The sequence below is a fragment of the Pterocles gutturalis genome, unplaced genomic scaffold (genome assembly GCF_000699245.1).
Source record: "Pterocles gutturalis isolate BGI_N339 unplaced genomic scaffold, ASM69924v1 scaffold31855, whole genome shotgun sequence".
NCBI lineage: Eukaryota > Metazoa > Chordata > Aves > Pterocliformes > Pteroclidae > Pterocles > Pterocles gutturalis.
Genome location: NW_010141881.1, coordinates 1,479 through 22,885, shown reverse-complemented (window position 1 = coordinate 22,885; position 21,407 = coordinate 1,479). Strand labels below are relative to the sequence as shown.

The following is a 21,407-nucleotide window of genomic DNA, read 5'->3' as shown; positions in this document are numbered from 1 at the left end:
GAAAGAGTGATCATTCTCAAATGTATGGATTGCGGAAAAAACACTGGTTCATGCTCCAGCTTGATTTCTTTTTTTCTTTTTTACGAACAGAACTACTTTATTCTGGAAAATCCTACTTCTGACACTGAGTTTCTGTAGCTAGGCTTTTTCACTTGATTTACCAGAAGTAGTGAGAAGTGGTCCTGTCCAACACCATCAAGGCCACATTTTGCTGTTATGGCATGTCATCGCAAGTGTTCAGTGGTTGCGCTGTGATAGTCTCTGCTGCTGGGATGGGGGATGGCCGTGTGAATGGTGTTTGTTATGGTTGAACAGGAGCCTCACTGATGCTCCGTGATTTCTTAGTGCTACCTCCATTACTTCAGTAAGACTCCAGGAACAAAGATTTTGGCTGGTCCGGAATATTCTGCTTCATAAAGTAAAGCATCTCTACTTGGTGATTGTTTCTCCTTTTAATGGTTTTGCCAGCAGTCATCATGAAGAGTTCATATTTAAGATGCTATAGTGGGGAAAGGTTGTACGTTAAACTGAACAACTTTAAAGTTTCTTGTTGTCAGAAACGGGCTGTTGAACTGCCCCATCCCTCAGGGGTTCAAGGACAGGCTGGATGAGCCAGCCCAGGCACTACAAAATAGCAAATACTTCTGCAGAGCTGCTTATTTTGTTAAGATAATATTTATTTATTTTGTTAAGATACTAAATATGAACATTAAATTGAAATTAGATGAAACTTTAAAGCCTTGTATATCTTCTTGCAGGCTGTTGTGCAAAATTTTCAGCACGAAGTAGTCTGTATATTCACTCCAAAAAACATCTTCAGGATGCGGACTCATTAAAGACTCGTTGCCCTGTATCGAGCTGTAATAAATTGTTCACTTCCAAACACAGTATGAAGACACACATGGTCAAACAGCATAACTTCAGCCCAGGTAAAATATTTGTTTCAAACTATAGGAGGGTGCAATGGAAAACCTGAATATTTTATTAAGGAAAATGTGTATTTACTCGTGTTGAAATCTGAGCCACATCGATATGAGTGGCAGAATCTCGCCCAAGACTGGAGCTGGTTTTCCTCCCTTAAAATTTTCAGTGACACCTGTAATTGACTGTCAGAAAGGGAGACTTGAGCTTGGCCTGTATGAAACTGTGAGCAATGGCAGCTTTTTGGAATGAAGTAGAACTTGTCCTTCTCTATGCCGTTGGTAAAATATGAGCAAGGACTGAAAGCACTTCTTTTTGCATTCCTTTTTCCACTCCTCTACAACCTAACTTAGCCTGGACTGCCTTGGTGTTACATTTTGGTAAGTGCTTTTGTAACTGAAGTTTCTCAGTAAAGGAGTGAACTTACTTCAGTAAGCTGCTTTTCCTTAAATCGCTTTCAGGGAAGTTGGGAAGTGTTTTAGTACACTAAGAATCTAGAGTTTTAAGCTTCCTCCGTTGCTCATTCATATTTTTCCTCCCCATTGTCTGATGAAAGGACTGTCTTAGAACCAAACCCTTCTCTTCCAGATCTCCTAACTCAGCTCGAAGCAACCAGCTCCCTCACGCCCAGCAGTGAGCTCACTAGTTCGGGACAGAGTGATCTCAGCAACATAGACCTCGTATCACTGTTCTCCAATGTGTCTGGTAGCAATTCTGGAATTTCAACAGACATGGCACTAGTGAACTCTGGAATTGTCACCATCGATGTTGCTTCGGTGGGCTCAACGCTGGGAGGAAACCTGCCTGTCAGTAACAGTTCTTTAAGCCAGGCAGTTGATCCCTTGATACTGGTGGCTAGCAGCGACATGCCACAGAGCCTGGACAGCTCTCTCTTGCTGGGAACTGGTGCAACAGTTCTACAGCAAAGCACTTTAAATTTGGATGATGTACAGACTGTCAATGCAGAAGCCTTGGGTTCATTGGCATCTCTGTCGGTGAGGAATTCCAGCCAAGATGTGCACGGTTTGACGTCCAGCAATAACTTAACAATTGACACAGCCACTTTGACTCCCTCTAGTAGCCTCGGCGGTACCAATGTGCCTGAGTTACTAACACCAACTAAAGTTGAACGGAATTTGCTTCCTAGCTCGGACGTTGTTGGTCAACAAGAGGGCAGCAAAGTAGTGACGCAGTTTGTCTTCTCCAACCCTCCAGGGAGCTACAGTGCACAGAAGGAAATGGATCTTGGCACCGTGACTGGCAGCTCGTTTTTGGTACGCAGGAACTATGTCCATGGTACCCCTAGATGACTGAGACACCCTGACTTGGGGATTATCCATTCCTACTTATACCTTATAGGGAGACTTTTCTTGCAGGTTTTGCCTATCATACGTTTTGGCTTTTTTTAATGAAGGATGTAGAACGTTCTGTTGAATAGTGTGTTGTCGGAAGTAGATTCAGTGTGGTCATAAGTTCTCGTAAGAAATACTGGAGTTCTGGTGGGGTCAGTTATGGGAGGACCTTTCAAAATAAGGTGTTGAAAAATATATGGCCCTCTGTCTGAGGACGAAATGGAATTTACAAGAATACCCAAGAATAGTTGGTATGTCTTGTGCATTTCATTCCAGGGAAATATGTGGTTTGGGAGAGCAACTGAAACGTTTTCATCTCAGTCCTCGTTCCCATTTCAAGTACTCTTCCCTTTCTGCTTTACTGTGTTACTGCAGACCTAAGTGTTTGTTTACATTACAAAGTAAATGTTTACCCTGTTAATATCTGAACATTTATACATGTGGAGCCAACTTCCTTTTGTGTTGAGCTCCAGATATTAAGTACATATGGGGAGTTTATTGAAACTCTAATCAGAAGAGTATGGGAAGCTAGAATTCAGTGTTTGCAGTGTAAAAGATAACTGCAGCTGAGAACTCCTCAGTCTGTGTTCATTGTCTTGATTTGTTCTTGAATTCAAAAAAAATTTGCATCTCTTGGCTTTTTTTTTTTTGCACTAGGAGAGCAGTGGGTCTGCAAGAACAGACTACAGAGCCATTCAGCTAGCCAAGAAAAGAAAGCAAAAAGGGAATGGGAGCAGTGCAGGTGAGAAGTCATTAATTTTGTTAAATTTACTAAATACAATTATTTAGGGGTTTTGGCAGTGGAATGGAAGTAGGTATCTGAGTACGTTCTTAAACATCCCATCAGGTTTATTGCTAGTTAAAATAATTATGCACGTGGTGTACCATCTGTTACTTGGGATAATCACATTCTGTGGAATATCAAATTCACAGTCAGTTTACAAAGAAATCTGCACCATATGTTTCATGATCATTAACAAGACACTATCCCTCCATTTCTTCAACTGCTTTTTATTTTCTTATTAAAACAAAAAAAGATTGAGATCACTTCGCTTGCTGTTTATGCTTTTGGTCTTAGGTATTGGGTTCTCTTTTACTCAGTACAGAGAACAAAAACATCAGCTGGATTTGTTTTGCTTCTATGTTTCACTTAATAACAGCGTCTACACAGTGTTAAGGAATGTATTAGTTATCTAGAAATACTCAAACCTCTCTCTTAAATTTTGGCTGTGTAGAGAGTTCTTGCGCAGGGTGAGGTTTAGGTTGTGATTTTGGATGAGTCCTCTTTCTCTTAACCTGCAGTTTGTCTCAAAGCTGTCTGGTGTGAATTAGACACCCTTGGTCAGATCAAATGTGGTCCATGGCTCACTAGTCTTACATGAGCTCAGATGCTTGAGTATCAAAGTGGTATAAAGTGTTGAATTTCTAATTGGTTTTACTAGGTTAAACACTATAGAGGGAAGTTCAGTGTTTAAAAATAAGTTATCCAAGCCTTTTATTTACTCTAGGTTTACAAACTAAACAAACAAAACCCCCCTGAAACAACTGACAGGATTGTATCCTTACATTTATTTCAGTTGGGATTTTCGTTTTCAGGGTGTGATACAGGATGGTTCGTCTTATTTTAGACTGAAAAATGCTGAAGGTTGTGATTGTTGTACTTCTGTAGCCTGTTCCACCTAACAGTACTTGAAATCTTTCTGGAAATAGATGAGCTTCACTATGTTCTTTTTACAGTTTGGAAAAATTATGTACATGAATTCTCAGGAAATGAGTTGCAAAATTAAAAATAGAAAATGCAGTTCTACTTCCTAATTCCATTCTGTAACTCCCCAAATACGCTGATATTTCTGTGCTACCACAGGGGTGAGCCCTAAGCTTAGTCCTTTGCGATATGGTTTTACTGGCATTCATGTCAAAAGATGCTCAGTCAGCAGCTGGAGTTGATCAGCTGATGTGGCCTTTTAGCAGTTATCAGATGGTGTTTAATTATATTGCACTGTTCCAAGCATTTGCTTGTGTAAATAACTGCATAAAATTGAAAAATACTAGTGGGAAACTTTGGTGAATTGCTCCTGACTGTCTAAATATTGAAATTGTTCTTTTAGGGGCATCTGGCTCTGGTCAGAGGAAAAGCAAGGGTGGTAAAGTCAGTCCTACCAACTTCTCATCATCCACTCCTGGCAGTCGACTGGGTGGCAACATAGTTCTGCCAAACGGAGGGCTGACCATAAGGGACCCTGCCACTGGAGCCCAGTACGTGCAAATTCAGCTGCTTCAGGTAAGAGCTGAGAAGACAAAACGTGCTCATCTTCTCTGTTACCCAAACTGGCACATTTATGGTGGAACTAAGAGCTTTAGCAAAGGTTTGTGTTGTGTGTGGGAGCTATAATCCTTCAAGGGCGTAGGGTTTTCCTCGTTTGGTCAGGCAGTTACGAGAGCAGCAAAACAGGTGCTGCGTTCCTGTCCCAAGGTATGGGGTAATTGTTCTTCCGAAAGCGAAGGATTACTGACATGCATTAACTTAGGGGATACACAGGAGTATGATTTTTTTTCTCCACTCTTTTTCTCTATCGACACTCCCCCAAATTCTTACATTACTCCACCTATCTCTCATTTACAAGGTGAATGAGACTGACATGGAAACTTACTGCAAAATGAAGTTTCAGCCTAAGCTCTTATTTCTCTAAACTGTTGAAATAAAGCTTAAGATTTTCTTTCTAAAAATACCTAGTAACCTATGTGGATTGATTAGTGGAACTTGGCAGGTAATACACTTTTGGCGAAGTGTTTCTGTGTGGTATCCAGAGAGAGGGTCAGTTCATTAGTTCATTCCACTTTATTTGTAACAACATGTGGTATGGAGGAAGCTACGGGCAGAGTTCTCCGTCTACATAGTTTTCTGATGGGTGTAAACATTTATAACTTTCATGATAAGGATCAGCTTCACACAAAATTATGAAACTTGTCACATATTTCTGAGTGTTATGTTTGTTGGAAGATGAACGGTTCCTTCCTTTTCAGATCTTGCCAATTTTCCGAGTGTATGATAGGATAATGGATTGCACACTGAGCTAGGTTCAGATGTAGGTGGCAGTTATCTTTCTACAGATCTTTGCAGATCTAGGCCTTACTACCACAGTGCAGTAGCTTTATCAGATTTCTTCAGATTGTGAAGCTGAATGAAATTTGCCATGTTGTGCTGAGATGCATGGGGGTCTTGTAATTGCATCATGTTTCTGCCTTCACAGGATGATTCCCCAGGAGAGGGGGATTTGCCCTTCCAGCTGAGCTCTCAGTCATCCTCATCACATTCTCAGCTCACGGTGGATTTACCTGTTCACATACTTCAGGTACAGCGTGTCAGAGCTGTAGGGTTTTATTGCCTAGCTTGAAAGGGAAGAGAGTTTACTGTGAACGCTCTAGTGTTCTGCCTAATGAAAATACCTTGTTTTCCGTTGGGAGTTCAGTTTCACTTACAAGAAGCAGCAGGCAGAGCTGCACGGCAAGATTTATCTCGTCTATGTTACTACCTTTGACGCGTCATAAGTGGTTGTTTTTCTTCCTCTCTTACTGAGTAATGAATAACTAAATGTTACTCATTTATTACTGAAGTGCCCCATCCTTGTTTTCCTGATCCCATCCTGCAGATATTAAGTGGGTCAAGAAAGAGGATCAGAATTGATATGTAACAGGCTACAGGAAGGGTGGGAAGTGAGAAATAAAAACTCGAACGTAGGTTTCAGAGCAGTGTCTATGGGAATGGCAGTTAGATTAAAGAGTCTATTTGCTTCTGCAGTCTTTGGTTTCACTGCTTGCTCTTGTTAGCTACTGAGTGTCAGTGCTGTTTGAATGCAGAAAGCTTCTTATAGCTTCTTGCACAGATGTTTTGTTACCTGCTGTCCTGGTAAACTGCATGTTGGTGAGCAGGAGCAGCTGAGAACTGAGCATGAATGATCAGCATGTACATAAACCACGTTTGCTGCTTGACCACGTGGGGCTTTGGTTTTGAGAAACTCTGCAGTGCACTTAATTCTTACCAAATGTGCTTCTCCTGGATAGAAAAGAAAGCTTTTGTATTTGAGAGGAGCACCTTAGTGTGATAAACCTAGAAATATAGGAAGAGTAGTAGGATTGTTGGTGGAGAGTTAATAGAGGAAAAGCAAATAGTGATTTTAAATTTGTTTCCATTAATAATGCTCATCTGAAGCATTCCAAAGAAAAACCTGTAGCATCAGTGTTTGAGTGGGTCCCCAAATTAGGAAAGCTTTGGGTTTCCTCTAAGCCATTCAAAGCATTTCTCTGGTGTTGGATAGATGTCAGGGTAATCTTACTGATAAGTGTTAAAAGCATCTAGAGGTGAAAGCACTGAACCCTTCGCACTGTCTGTTTGCTTTAACAGGAGCCACACAATTCCACTGAAGACGATGCAGGTTCTGATAACTCTCAGTTCACTGGAAGCACAATAAACTTACAGGATCTGGAATGACCGTTGTTAAGAACAGTCACTTGAAAACAAATTGGGCAGTCGTGTCTTGACAGAGTGAGATAACTGTGGGTCTTTTTCCAAGGAAGATATGAAAACTAGGAGTACTGGATTATGGTTGCACTCTTTGCAGTTTGCTAAGGATGGTTGTAGCTGAAAGATTTTCTTAAAAAAAAAAAAAAGTAAATCCCACTTGATGTGCCTGTGTAAGATATCCTGTCTGCCTGGTGGTTGGAGAGCCCGAGGCAGACTGCTGTACAGTGTTGTTTCAGGGAGAAGTACTGAATTAAACTTCGAACTGAGGTAATATTTACTGTTTTCACAGGAAAGCAAGTATTCTACAGCTAACAAGTACAAATTTCGTAATCCTGCCTACGCCAGTTAAAATTTTCCTTCTGTTGGTCTCCTGCTGGAGCCAGTGGCATCAAGGAATTCAGAGTTAAAATTCGCAAGTGTTTTCCACACACAACAAAATAATTGTCGGCCCCTGTGTTTTGGCAGAAAACTGGTATAAATTGTCACATGTAACAAAATTAATTTCCTATGCCATGAAAATGAGATGCTCTAAAATCTTTGTTTTAGGAAGCTAGATTCTAAATGTTAAACTTAGCTGTGAATCAGTTTGTAGCTCATGTTGAGTTTCTCCCTTTCCTTGCTCCTGTGTTGCAAATACTTTGCTGAATTCTTCCAGCAAAACTTGAAAAAGAAAACTGCAATAGAACTGTAGTCACTGTAAGTGATTAGCTAAGAGTCCAACAGCATCTGAGAGAGGTTAGTTTTATCTTTGTGTTCCCTTTTTTTGGGAGGAATGTTGACCGTTACGTAAGTTTTAAGCACCTTGATTTTATTTCATCTATAAACTGCTGCCACGTTACCTGTAAACTGGCCACTACCTTTTTCTTTGGGGTTTGGTGGTGGTTTGTTTTCAGTTGAACACTGTTAACACTTGTTCTTTATTGATATCCCAGAGTGTCACATGCACATGGAGCTTCCGGCTGGTTTACAGAATATGCAGTTGTCAGAGTATTTTATGAGGGGAAAAGAACTGTTACCTAGGAAGGTTTGCCCCACTGAAAAGCTGCAGTTTCTCTTGGGGGTGGGGGGAGTTGTATGTACTGTACTTATCTGGATTGCAGACACATAAATAAGTATAGGGTTGTATAAGACAAAAAAAAAACCAAACCCTTGGTTACATTTTAAGGTTGTAATTTAAATGTTTCTTATGGTGATGTACTGAATGCCTATAAAATGATGTATAGGAGTTTGATAAAAGGGTGTATGTACTGTTTTTTATTCTCAATGAGGGGTGTATGTATGCACGTATGTGTATTTTTTTTACAAAGTAAGGTATGTCATGCAGAAGAACGTTGTGATCTTTCTAATCTTGCACATATTTATTTATTTTACAGTTATACTGATGTTGAATTCACATGAGGTCATTCAGAAACACTTTTACTTCCTGTGCCTTTTGAACTATGTATGTGTCCAGATAAATGCTTTTTTTGGTTGAAGACTTGGGGAGGAAAAAAAAAAATATATAGGTTACATTCAACTTCAGATCCTGATTTGTAGGCAGTATTTTATCCTCTGGTTGAACCAGTTTTATTTTTCTATCTTCAGCTTAACTGAGCATTGAGGTCCCTCTGTTCCTCTCCTCCTGAGTTTACACCTTATGTCCAGGGAACCTCTTAACCCTCTCAGGTTGGGTTTCCAAACCAAACTCACTGGTAGATGAGATCTTCCACCTGGTGGCTGTGACTGCAGCATGGAGTCTGCTCCTGAGAGGTGGGAAGGTTGGGGAGGGATCCTCCTGAAGGGACTACTGGGTCTTGCTCTAGTGGCCGCCATCCTCTCCCTGGAAGCTGAGACAACCCGAGCTCCCAGTACCTGTGTTATTCTGTTCTCAAGGACCATACCAGTTCTTATTGTATTAAAATGGCCAAGGAACACTCCATCTTTTTATGGGACTTGCAGCTGAATCTTTCTACTTCTGAAAATGTACCTCACTCTGCTTTGTAAGTGAATGTAAAGTGCTAACCTCCTGGGGCCAAAAATTGGATCACTTGGCTTGAACTCCATTGCAGGCAATGGATACCTGAAGAACTGCTGGTGCAAAAGGGTTAATAAATTTTTTTTTTTTTTATGGTCAGTTTGTCACTCTGTTCTTTGTATGGATGTATCTGACATAAAGCTGTTAGCAACTTGATTTCTGCAGGGCTTCTGGTTTTCCTTCGCTTGTGTCTTCTCCACAGTAGTGAGGTGGAGTCTATAATGAAACCCATCCTTTGGATTAAAGCATAGCTTTTGGGTTTTTTATAGTCCTTCAATGGATTTGTGACTATAATAATGTCTGTCAGGCATGTGGCTTAATCGTGACATAGCAAAGATCGTTAGCCAGACCTGTGATAAATCCCACTGGTCAGGTTTGTAGGGATAGTGCTACTTGTGTCAAAAACTGAATGAGAAAAGTACTGAAAAGTGGTGTTGCTAGCAGGAGCCCAAGAAGCAAAATGAGAGAAAATTTTAATTTATTTTCTTAAGCAGAAGATAAGGGGGGGAGGGTGGGTGTGGGGTGGGGGTGTGGTTCCCTGGGGTCTTGCGGTAGGAGAAGGCAGGGAATGTCATGGGACTGTGAAGTTCAGTTGAGCAAATGCCTTAGGCTCTAAACAGTCTGTAAATCTATGAAAAAATTTTCTGGAGCAGTATCAGCTCTCCACACTGTGGTTAAGGCTGTGCTGTCAAGTGAAATAATAGAGTTGTTCTTCCTTCTCCGTATCCATTTGTTCTTGGCTGTGCTTTTTCTTCTCCTTCCTGGGAGGTAGGACGGAACGGAACATCGGCCGCCTGCCCACCTGCCGAGGAAGAAGAGGCACACGTGTTGGTGCTGTGTTGGGGCAGACCGATCACCCTGCTGAAGCTGCTTCCTGCTGCCAGGCTCTCCTGTCTGTTTCCTAGGCAGGTTTCGGTGTGTCTGTTCAGTGTTTTTTTTCTATCAGAAAATTGGTGTCAAGCACCTGGAGGCTGTGCATGTGCTCGTGCTTCAGCTCCTACAACATACGATTGCACCTGCAGCTTTTCTGCCTAAAACCTTATTTGTATGATCTCAAGAGGATGGGAAATTGGAAGTCGGAAGGAGTATCTGCAGCAGGAGCCTGCAGAACCCTCTTATTTTGAGTAAAGGGGCAGGGACTGACAGTGCCTGTTCTCAGTCACCCGTGCTGCCACCAGCTTAGTGTGTGACTGGGAGCTGGGATGTTCTCACCATTGCGCTGACCTGTGACATGTGGAGCAGGAGCCGTGGCCTGAAGCTCTGTCCTGAGTGGCCAAAGCTCAGTTTGGTGTAAAGCAGAACACGCCGAGAAAGGTACGGTTTGATGGTACAGCTGAGCCATAGGGGTTTGCTGCTGCTGTCTTGAGTGTCCTGCTGCTGCCTGGTCTTTGCTGCTTTTCATGCTTTTTTTTTTTAACACTGCTAGTTTGTTAACCTTGAAATGAGCTTAATGAGAAAACCAGCAAGTCAGGGAGGGGCCATGTGGTCGAGACACAAGGATAGGAGGACAATGGAAAGATGCTGAGCTGGGATAACACACAGTGAAACTGACTTCCCAGGAGTGAGTTACATCAGTGCTGCACACTGGGCTACAGCCAAGTGTGGGGGCCGTCCCCACCCAGCTCTGGGGGCCCCTGGGAACACTTTCCCTTAAACACTCGATGTTCAGGTGCCCCCAGCTGCTCTGAAGCAGGCAGTTGAGCCGCGCTGTTCCCACGGGTTACTGCACTGACCGGTTTTTTTGTAGGTGCCTGAGATCTTTCCAGGGCCCGTTGCAATCTTTCCTCCTGCTGCTGCTTCTGCTGTCTGAGCTTTTCCTCTCTGAGCCTTTAGAAGGAAGCATATAAAAGATGGGTTAAATGTGGTTTGCAGTTACACTGAATGTGTTTTTGCTCCACCAACACCGTCAGACCACCAGGGCTCGGGGCTCTGGGTACAGCCGATGCTGGAGTTTGTTGCTGTGAAGGGGGTAAGAGGGAAACACTTGGTGGAGTTGATTTTACTCTTTCTGGAGTGAGGGGAAGAAAAAAGCACATCCAGCTTTGCAAAAGGAGATGTCAGCGAGTTGTTCTCTGTTACAGATGTGCTCTGTACCACCTTCAGCGTGTGATTTTTGCCTCTCGGGCTGACCAGGATGCTCACCAGCTCCGTGGGTGAATGATGCTCATTGTGTCTTAAGTTCTCCCCAGTGCAACCAAGTCTGTAACGTACAGATGTGAGTGGGAGGGTTTTACACCCACGGAGCCACGCTCTGCCCCGATGGGCACAGTGGGGGCTGGCACTGTTAACTGGCTCCGGTTCCCCTTGGAAATGCAGCACTGGACAGAAATGGGCTCAAGCTCTTGAACACTGCGGCGGAGAGAAAATGAATTCTTAACGTTGTGATCTTCGGGAAATTTTTAAACGCTCTTTGAAAGGTTTTTTTGGTTGGTTGGGTTTGCTTTTTGTATGGTGGGGTCAGATTCCATCCTGAATTTTTCTCCTCTGTTCCCGGAGTAGAATAAATGTGTGTCTTGTCTCTTGTATAAGTTAAGAGTGCAAAACCGTTCACGGAACATCAGGAGGGAGCATCATACCCTTTCTGCTCCAAAGGTGAAGAAAGATGCAAAGAATGAGAGTAAGTAGGAGGGAGATGTCATTGTTCTAGCTTTAAATCCTCGCATTATTTATTTTTTACTCTGCTGGATCTGATGCACCTGAGGATGGCCAGATACAATCAGCCATTCTTTCATATGTGTAACTGAGCCAAAAGGAATGTGTCGCATCTCAAAACATAAATTATGTTAATAAGCTACTATTTAATTTAGTAATACAAGTTAAGAGTTTTGTGTAAGAAACATCTGAAAGCTGGAACTGCTGACCAATGCCCGCATGTACCTATTGAACCTGACAAAATATCGGGGCATGTCAGACTTTGTGTTAAATAACTGCAGAGGAATAATTTTCAATTTAATCAATTTAAATATTGATACTGCAAATTCTCTCCTTAACATGATGATTCTCATCCTTGAATCTGTTTCTGTTTTTATTCTTCCAGATTTTTCCCTTTTCTAACGTAGCTTCTGGGTCCTTTCGGAGGCAGCTGTGGGCTGCTGCTGGCTGATGGAGAGATGCAAGTCCCATGGATGTGAAACCCTTACAGAAGCAAAATGGTCACACGGGCTTTCAGATTGCTGTCGTGGTTTCCTGGGTTGATCTGACAAACTTGGCTCTTTCCGTGGCTTTGCTCTTGCCTGTCAGCATTTAGAAATAGAGACCCCATTACCAGGAGAGAGTCTTGTCTTACCTCATCCTCCGTTCCTTTTCTTTGGCTTTCTTAGCCTGTGCTATCTCTGCTGGTGGGATTCTCTCCAGGTTGTCCAGTAAATCATAGAAGTATTTTTCTATCACCATGAGCATCTCCTCCGTCTCCAGGTTTGTCTCATTTTCTCCAGCGCACTGGCAATAGACTTCCAGCACCTTCTTGTGCAGGCTTGTGAGCATCTTGTCCTGGAGATGGGAGAAGATGCTGTGAGCGGCACAGCTGGGTTCTGCCCAGTAGAACCACAACATCCATCTAAAAGCAGAGGAAATCGGTATGCTTTCATTCCCCCAGCAAGCCTCCATTGCCTGTTTCTGGGTTTGCCTGGCCCTGGTGCCTGGGATAGACGGCTGCACTGAGCCGTTCTGCTGCTGCTGTCGTCCTCCCGGCTTTGCTGTGGCCTGGGGCAGGCTGCAGCTGCCCCTGTGAGCCCTGTGCCCATGTGGAGTAGAGACATCTACCCCGGTTTGCTGCCTCAGCCGTGCCCCAAACCTGCCCTTGCTGTAGCACGGATCCCTGCCCAGGGCAGCCGCTGGCGGCTTTTTTCCCAGGATGGATGTGGCCAGCAGAGAGGAACCGTTTGTGCCCACTAACCCCCCTTGCCTTGATCTCAGCGTGTACCTGGTCATCAGCTTCGCCTTCTCCAGAGGAAAAGAGGTCAGCTTTGAGCTTCAGATCTGCTGCTCTCTCTTCTTCTTTGGTGACGGAGGATTTGAGGGTGTCGACCTGCTGTTTCAGCTCTGCTGACTGCTTCTCTCTAGGCCAGAAGAGAGAGGAGGTGATATTGAAACGAGCATCTTGGAAACACACGATTCCTCTGCTGCTTCCCAGCCTGGGACCGTCCCTCCCGCTGCCGGCAGATGGAGGTAACGCTTCGTCCCATTGCTGGGAACTTGCACCCCCAGCTCTGCGAGCAGAGGGAACTTGGCATTTTTCTGGAATAACAGTTACTGTGCTGGTGTGGAGGGGGGAGAACAGCACAGCTGAACATTCGAGATTGTTTAGTAAGTTAATGGGGAAAGTAGATTACATTTGAAAACTTTCACAAGGGGATAAGCTACACTTTAAATGGGAATATGTGTGCCTGCCTGCCCTTGAGAGACTACACTGCGCTTGGGGTCCCTGCTGGCTTCCTCGAGGAAGGGTTCGCATCGCATCAGAATAGGTGCTGGGCTGGATGGCTCCAGAAACACTTGTTTCTTCCTTTGATCTTTATGAGAATTACAGGATACTTCTAGCTTATCCCTTCCAGCCTGTCCCTTGAGGAGTAAGGAACTAGTCCTGAGCTCAGGTCCTATCTCCTGAATGACGTAGATGGGACACCCCCAGGAGCTCACAAGCTGGTGAGCTGGATGGGCTGCAGCTGGGCTCCAAGGTGTGAGAAAGAGACTCTGTTGTGTGCTGTGCGAACGGCATCATGTGTGCTCTGCAGCCTGGCAGCGAGGTGCTCGTGGGGGACAGAGGTGGTCACTTCTGTTTGAAAGCTGGGGCACACGCACCCCTTCCCACCGCTGGCAGGATCATACTTACGTGCTTTCATATGTGGTGATGAAATCGTGTTGGACTCTGTCCAAACTTTTCTCAGTCTCCTGGGAATTCTGGAATAAGGACAAGATCTCTTCCTCCAGCCCCGTGAAACTAGACTGTAGTTGTTGGAAATCAGTAAAATACAACTTGGGTTCCTGGAGTGGAAAACACATGCAATGAGTTTTTGTCCTTCTCCAGCTGCTTTTCCATTGAATTACGCGGAGGTCGGTCTACACCAGCCCTGGCTGTTCAAATGCTCTCCCATATAGAGAGGTCCATGGCTCTCCATGTACAAATGTCTCCCACCTTCCTGTCACGTATGCAGCTTGATGCTGCCTTAATAGCTCACCCCCAAAGCAAGTTGCATTTTGGGGAGTAGAAAGTGGTGCAAGCATTTGTGTGTGGGAAAAGTTCCGTTTCAGACACACAACACGAACTTCACTAATTTCAAAATCTCCCATTATGTTATGTCAGATCTTGTAGGGGGATGGCAAGCTTTGAGATGATGGTAGGCTTTTGGAAAGCGGAGGAAGAAAGTTGAACTAAGGTATTTATAAGTTTTGCTAAAACACGAACATTTATGAATGTATAAACACACATTTATTATTAGTGGCTACAGGAACTCCTCAATGCCATAATGAATGCTTAGAAGGTGAGAGAAATTAGTAACATCAATAACTGACACAGGGAAAACAGAAAGTACAAATATTTCAACACAAGACTTCTTACCTCATCTTCATCCGAGGAGGTTTCGCTTTCTGCATCCTCCAATGAACTTCTGAAAAAACATTTTGTGTATTAGCGAAACGATAGCTCAAAGGAGAGCTTGTCAGTGATTTATGAACACTGCTGTTGTTTGCTGTTGCTGTTTGCTCCGGAACAGTCCTTTGCACATTCCCATGTTTGCCCCCCGTGGCTGTGGGCTATTTGGGGGTCGCTAGGAGCGAGGGGTCACGCAGATACGCAGCCTGGGAGCTACCTCTGCCCCCACGCCAGCTGCCTTTTGAGCAGCTCCGGGCTCTGCTGGGCAGCAGGGTCAGGACATGACGCATGAGCCTGGGCTGAGGGCATCGATCCACGCGCCTTTACACTCGATGGGAGGCTGGGCTCTTGGGCAATGGGAGGGCAGAGGACCCTTGTTTAAAAAGGCTCAGAGCTGCCTGGCTGATGCTGGCAGCAGTCTGCCCATCGCTTCCACTTGTACCTGTCCCCCTGTACCATGGAGGGGTGAAAAACCCCCATTTGCATCATCTTAGTGCCACCCCCACTTGTGTCCACATCGTTCTGCCGTGTGCCAGCAGCCCAGTAACTGCAGTGGCTTCCCTGAGGACACTCACCAGCCGCTCACGCTTTGCTTTTCCAGGCAATTTCTTTCTTTGCCTCAAAAAGCTGGAGCTGGCCACGCTTGGCTCGTACTCCCACCACCCCTTCACGGCTCGGGCTGGCCCTGCGGTGTTATCCTGCCTGTCACAGCAGTGTTATCCTGCCTGTCACAGCATCATTGCCCTGCCTGGAGGCTCCTCCTGCAGGTAGATGGTCAATGCAATGTGGGTCTGCAGTGACCTTGGACCCTTGTCCAAGGAGCTCTGTTGGAGAAGGACCATGGGCACTGACTTGGTGGCTTTCCAATAGTGTTTGGATTTGTTCCAATGAGACTGAGTCTTGGTGCGCTGACAGCAAAGCCAAGGGGCTGGTTTCCTCTCTGCTGGGTGCTCTCTACACTACGTACATCTGTTGTGTTCATTATCTCATACTTACAGTTTCCTTGTCGCTAGAGGCTTCAGGAAGTTTGTGAGATATGGCCTGATCTCCTGCAACGGCCCGAACTGCAGACTTTTTACAGACAGCAGAGAACTTGGCCCATCTATACAGCCGGTACCAGGACTGTCAGCATCTGTCCGGGCTGCCAAGACAAGAGGAGATGTGTGCTCGGAGCACGGGGCTGTCCCACCCAGGGGTGGCAGCTCTTCCCCGGCACTCACCCTGCTCCATGGCGGCGGGAGGCGAGGTGCTTTCTTCGTTAGCTTTGGATGCTTTTTTCAAACCCTTTTTCTTTGCGTGCTTTTGGTCATATTCCTCCTGCCACTCTTTCGGAGACAGCTGATAGAGGAAGTCCCTGTACCCCTTGTACTCCCGCAGAGTGTTCTTGAATCTGGATATATCACTGGGGTGAGAGAAGTGGCCAAAGTTTGTTAGCAGGGAGGACAGCCCCTGTTTCAACAGGTTCTTGCTCACTCTTGATACTCAGCTTCACTCGGAGAAGGGACAAGAGAGCACATGTCTTCATGGATGTGCAAAGACAAAGGGGAACATGCCCTGTGCTCTCTGTCGTTCCTCCTGGGGAAGCTCTCTGGTCACATCTCTGTGGCCAGACCCTCACTATGGCACTGGGCTTGCTAATTTGGGAATTTTTACTTGAAAATGAATGAGGAATCTTGCTAGCTCAACCCATAATGGAAATTATTTTTTTTTTTCTTCTTCTTCTTTCCCCAGGTCACCATTACAATGCATTACTTAATTTTGTTTGGTTTTTAATCTGAGACTAAGCATTTCATTTTAGTTTTGGAATATTTCTATTTTTAAAAAATATCATTAAAAACCTAGTTGAGCTGTTTTAGAAAAAAAAAGCCAGCATCTGGCCAAGGCTGAAACATTTTGACTCTTTGAACATTTTTAGAAATCCTTTCCCCCCCCGATTCCCTTTTTCCCTGAGTGCTGTGAGGGTACAGTGCTGTAGGGACAGTTAAAGGCTAGGCAGGAATAGAGTACAACTGTTACCTTTGGAGGCCCTCAATTTGGGATGTAATTGCCTGGAACTCTGATATTTTCTTTGTCTTTTCTGCAGTTTCTTTTGTGGCACTAGGGAAGAATGTATAAGCCATAAAACAATTCAGCAGTAAGCGGGTAGTGAATTGAGGTACATATAAAACAGAGAGAAAGATGTGGGGGGAATGCTAGAAATCTCTTCTAGATGCGTAGTGAATTGAGGTACATATAAAACAGAGGGAAAGATGTGGGGGGAATGCTGGAAATTTCTAGATATACCCCAGGTGATGCCTGGCTCCTGCTTGTCTTGGCAAAGAGAGTATGGGGTCCCAGCGACACGTCCAGGTGAAGGGCCCCCTAATCTGGCTGCTGCTGAGCATCAATTGCTGCTCTGCCCTTGCCTGTGACGGGCCAAAGTGCTCAGCTTGCTTCGCTTAGGGGGCTGGTCCTGCTGAGAGGGGCTGGGTAGAAGCATCTCCCTCTCGTAAGGGTGTCGTGAGAAGAATGGAGGTGGTGGGGTCAAGGGCAGGTGCCTTGCTGCGGCCAAATCAAGGGCTGTTGCAATGAGGGGATTCCCCAGCTGTCGGCCTCCTTCCTCTCTTTCATTGAATGTGGGGGGAGAAAGTGCCACTGGTATTGTCACTCTGGGAAAGCTCAGACACGGAGCATCCAAGGATGGATGCTCGCTAAAACCCTGCAGGGAGGTCAAGCAAAAGACCTCCTGTGGCCAGAGCAGAAGAGCAGCCGGGCGATTCCTTCAGCTTCCATTACATTTTCAGAGCTTGAATGTAGTTTGCATGACTCTCCTTTGTGAACTCCTCATACACGGCAGCATCCTTCTTCAAGTAGTATTCAGCCTCCTCCAGTTTTCTTTCCTCATCCTTGACTATGTTCTCCATCCTTTGAATCTCATCTCTCTTCACTGCCATGGCATACTGAAACGAACCCGAAAGGCAAGAGGGTCACACCGGCCCGTTGGTTTTACAGGTTGGCTCAGCTTTGTTCTCGGTTACCTTATTATCTTATAGCTGTTGGCGGAGAGGGTAAGGATTTCAAGCCAAGGTATGTGTCTCAGTGCAAACTAGTTACCCAGAGGCCAGGAGATGTTCCAGAAGTAAGGCAGCAGGTAAGCAGTGACACTAAAGGCAGAGCCCAGAAGTCCCAGCACTGCGTTAACTCCTGGCTGACAAAGACCGAGTCACTTGTGTCACAGCACAATAGCAGGGGTGAACAACGGGGATATTCTAGCACAGCTCCCCTATTGTTAGTTCAGAATGTCTCCCAGGTATAATGTATGTATGGGAAGCAGGAACCAAAAGGTCAGTCTGCCTGCCAAGTTCACGAATGAAATAGTTGTGTGGCTGCTACTGGAGGGTGCAAACGACCTATGTTCCTTTCTTTCCTGGTTGGGAATTGCTGGGCTACAGACTATGGGTGTCTTTACCACGGGACTTGGACAGTCTCATGTGTGCCTCCTTGGTGTGATCTCTAGGTGATGGATCTCAGGAAAAAAAAAAACCAAACCAAAACAAAGCAACAAAGGGAAGAACAATTAAATGAACACAAAGTAACACTCTTAAAGCCACGTACCTCAAGTAAAAATGTCTCTCTCCTTTCATTTATGTAGTCACAGAAGGTCTGCTTTTCTAATGGGTAATCTGAAATGAGGAGATGAAGTTCATCAGACTAGAGAGGAAAATATGGCCAAGCCAAAACCCATGGAGGCTGCTGTGAGCATGGATGTGGCTGGCGTTGGAGCCAGCAATACTGATTATTCCATTATAGTTTTGACCTCGTTTAGGATCAGTTTCATATGGGCTTCATGGAGTAAAACCAGGTAGAACGGAGTGGAGAATCTGGTCCTGACAAAGGATGGTGTCCTGTAGGCATGAATGGTGAAGCTACTTATGGCAGAGGCAGAAAATTTACGCCCACGTCCACTAAAATCCATCTTTAGGTCATCTTAGAAGAAATGTCTCCCTGACACAAGGTCCTGCAAACTCTCAGCTGACTCGCAGCTCACCACAGCCAGCAGAGCTCACTGCTGCTCCCATCCCCTCTTGGATTTTTGCTTTGGGCTGTTGTTACCCAGCTGAGCAGCACCACTATGAGGATAGTAACTGCTCCCTACCTTTTCCAAGAACCATCTTCCGTGAAAGGGTCTCCTGAAGAGTTTTTAGTCTCTCTTCATCTGTTGCTTGTTTTCTGGCCGCCTCTTCTTCCTCCTTTTGCAGAGCTTTCCGGACATCTTTTGGCTTTGCTTTTATTTTAGCGGAATAAGTCATTTTCTCATGGATTTTCATGGTCTTCATCCTTTCGCGTTCCTATCAGGAGAAGTCAGTTATGTGGACAGTTTGATTATGTGCTTTGTTTGCTATGGTTTTTAAAGACATGAGTGGTTATTCACAGTCTAGAAATTTGCAGGCTGCTGGTATCCTGCTGATGCATATTTGCCTGGTTTATCTGACTAATCCCAATCATATTCTCTCTTGAGGCAACTGAAACACTTCATTTCTTAGCATTTGTTCTTATTAGTTTGTTGATTTGTATTCTGCATCCAGCCACCAGCTGTGCCAGTTTGTACCTCCTCAGCATCCTCATTTTTCCTTCCTGGATTATTCCTGAGAGAGAATGGAAATTTTCCAAGATTCATCTTTCAAGTCCCCTAATGAAAGGGAACAAGAGGACAGACACACTCAATACTGACTCAGCCCAGCTTTCACAAAGCCAGGTAAACCCTCAAGTTCAGATTGAGAGGCTCTATTCAAACCCACTCCAGAGCTTTCTGGAGGGTAAAGGGTTGTTCATGCCCAGTGCTTTCACGCAGGCTGAAGTGTAATTCATTGCTCTCTGCACAGTTGGGCATGGCTTAGGCTGAGGACATCACTCAGCAGACATCCTTGGTGAACTTCTTCCTAAGCCCTTCCCCATTCCTTTACAGTGACCTTCAGCCCAAGCTAAAACCAGACTATCAGTCATCAGTGTGAGGCAAGGAGGCTTGCTTAGGCTTGTTTGGAGCCCTCCCTTTGGGATTTAGAACCAAAGACCTCTTCCTTCCACACGTCTGCCTGGCTCCTGCAACCTCCTGCAGCCATCGGACCTCTCAGAGATGTGACAACCTCTCCATGACTTCCCAACCCCTTGGGATCACATAGCCTAAGGAGAGTTCACTGCAGAAATAAGGAGAAAGAGACATTCCTGAGAGCCAGCCTTCTGCTCTGGTGGGCTGTGATTCCCTATTTAATGGAGAGAAACCTAAGGCGTGAAACCCATGTCTTCCTTCCTAGGCATTCCTTTCGTTAGCATTTCAGAAGGTCACATTAAACACTGGAATACAGCTTCCCAAGCCTGTTGAAGTGGAAAGCAAGAGATCTTGCACCACAGCTTTGTGTAGAAATCAATGCCAACAGCACTGACAGGTATCTTCTCCAGGAACAGGAATGAGCGGTAGATCTGCCTTGAAGGAAGTAACCAGAGTGACACTGTCCAGAGTTTGCACTAGCAGCCAGCAAGCCTGTGCTCAGGTCTGCTCCTGGTGAAGTTAATCTCTCATCGTGGACTTCAGAGGACTTGAGGCTGATCTGGGGGAATCTCAGTTGAATTTGGCAGCTGCTGTTTCTCCTGTGCACTAGATTTTGGTATTATATCGGTTGGTTTCCTGCCCTAGAGAACAGCTTGTATATACATTGGCCTGAAGCACGCATACGTACCTCCTTAGCCTTTTGTCTTTCCTTGTCCCTTACTGAGAAAATATCAATGTCTGGAGGAATTGTAAATGGATTTGTCATTTGGTTTGCTTCATCCTCTTCCGTGTTTTCTGCAAAAAATGGATGAGGATGTAGAAGATGGAAGTTAGAATATCAAGACCCCGTGCAAAGGGACTCTGATCTGTGGCATCACGCCTGGAGGGTGGGCAGCTGTGCCCCCAGCTGCAGATGTCTGATGATGCTGGATCATAGGACAGGATAGGGCTGGATAGGGCTTATTAGAAGCCAGTGATATAACTGAGACCTCTGTGTTGTTTATGTCACTTGACCATATCTGCTGATCAACTCAGGATTTCAGCCAGGGATTTTTGTAAGTCTGGGGCTATTTTACCCATCTCCTCTGGTTGTGGGCAGGACAGTCTGAATACAGCCTCTCCTTTGACCTAACAACAAAAAGCTGCCGAGCATCGTGACCTTACCTGACAGCCCAAGCTGGGCTTCCGTTCCAGGTCTGGAAGAGGGACTTCTAGATGTTGACTCTGTATCTGGAGAAGGCATCTTTGATCCTGGCCCAAGGAAAACCATGAACAAATCAATCAACTGGGACCTGCTGATAACAGACACGGGAGGTTTTACAGCAGGGATGGGCGTAGGGGCTTGCTGGATCTTAACCACTGAGCCTTTTGTGTCTGTAGGAATTAACAAAAAAGCATCAATAAACCGGAAAATGCTTGTGTTCTGACCCCAAAAAGGAGATGTTGATTCCTGGCTTATCTGAAAGTTGTGTGAAACACAGTTCACCTTACACACGCTGATGGGAAAGCAAAGATAAACCAATTTGGAGATAACGAGCAACTCAAGTCCCTGGCCTCTTCTTCCACCCACGTCTCCAGTTCTGTCCCACACCCATACTTTTCCATCCTCCCATCGCTGGTTCACAACCAACGTTTTCACTCTTACCAGTGATTGTTTCAGCACTGTGGGTCTGTTCCAGTGAGGCTGAGTGACTGCTGGGCTGCACAGACATGGTGTAGGGAGCTCTGTTGTGTTTAACTGGCAAACTGTGGAAGGTTAGGGTTTTGTTTCTCTGAATCCAGTCTCTTTTTGTAGTCTTTGCTATGGGTCCTAGGGGAAAAGGCGTCATTTAGTGAGCTCACGAAGAACAGATAGACCAAGTTATCCTTTAATCAACAAAGGCAGCAAGCAAGCATTAATTCAGTTGATGCAGTTCTGCTGCTGGGACCATTCCTGATCTGCACTGGTATAAGACACAGCAGAAAATATTCTCTTCTGCTTG

At 45.0% G+C, this 21,407-nt stretch overlaps 2 protein-coding genes across 2 annotated transcripts in view; one reads left to right on the top strand and one right to left on the bottom strand.

The window, feature by feature from the left end:
- ZXDC (ZXD family zinc finger C) overlaps nucleotides 1-6,974 on the top strand; it is a gene marked incomplete at its 5' end in the record, with an annotated part of 7,717 nt that extends 743 nt beyond the window's left edge. Inside the window, 6 exons of the mRNA XM_010084190.1 lie at nucleotides 759-929; nucleotides 1,510-2,195; nucleotides 2,931-3,015; nucleotides 4,382-4,554; nucleotides 5,525-5,626; nucleotides 6,676-6,974. Coding sequence (XP_010082492.1) covers nucleotides 759-929; nucleotides 1,510-2,195; nucleotides 2,931-3,015; nucleotides 4,382-4,554; nucleotides 5,525-5,626; nucleotides 6,676-6,762 — 1,304 coding nt within the window. The remainder of the gene's footprint in view (nucleotides 1-758; nucleotides 930-1,509; nucleotides 2,196-2,930; nucleotides 3,016-4,381; nucleotides 4,555-5,524; nucleotides 5,627-6,675) is intronic.
- A 2,523-nt stretch (nucleotides 6,975-9,497) lies between these two features.
- CCDC37 (coiled-coil domain containing 37) lies at nucleotides 9,498-21,137 on the bottom strand. Its single transcript, XM_010084189.1, has 15 exons — nucleotides 21,071-21,137; nucleotides 20,590-20,676; nucleotides 20,114-20,220; nucleotides 18,535-18,727; nucleotides 17,994-18,061; nucleotides 17,175-17,338; nucleotides 16,416-16,496; nucleotides 15,625-15,801; nucleotides 15,396-15,521; nucleotides 14,367-14,415; nucleotides 13,641-13,792; nucleotides 12,732-12,867; nucleotides 12,096-12,298; nucleotides 10,543-10,636; nucleotides 9,498-9,611 (listed from the first exon to the last, which is right to left on the bottom strand). Exons 1-15 carry the CDS (start codon nucleotides 21,135-21,137, stop codon nucleotides 9,498-9,500), a joined length of 1,818 nt encoding a protein of 605 aa, XP_010082491.1.
- Nucleotides 21,138-21,407: the final 270 nt, after the last annotated feature.

Excerpts from the sequence above, each read along its gene's own strand:
- CCDC37 (XM_010084189.1), bottom strand. The coding sequence starts at position 21,137 with ATGTCTGTGCAGCCCAGCAGTCACTCAGCCTCACTGGAACAGACCCAC. Across the intron at positions 15,522-15,624 it reads TCGCCTCCCGCCGCCATGGA|TCCTGGTACCGGCTGTATAG; the intron begins GCAGGGTGAGTG and ends AGATGCTGACAG. Across the intron at positions 10,637-12,095 it reads GAAAAGGAACGGAGGATGAG|GCTCAGAGAGGAAAAGCTCA; the intron begins GTAAGACAAGAC and ends TTCCTTCTAAAG.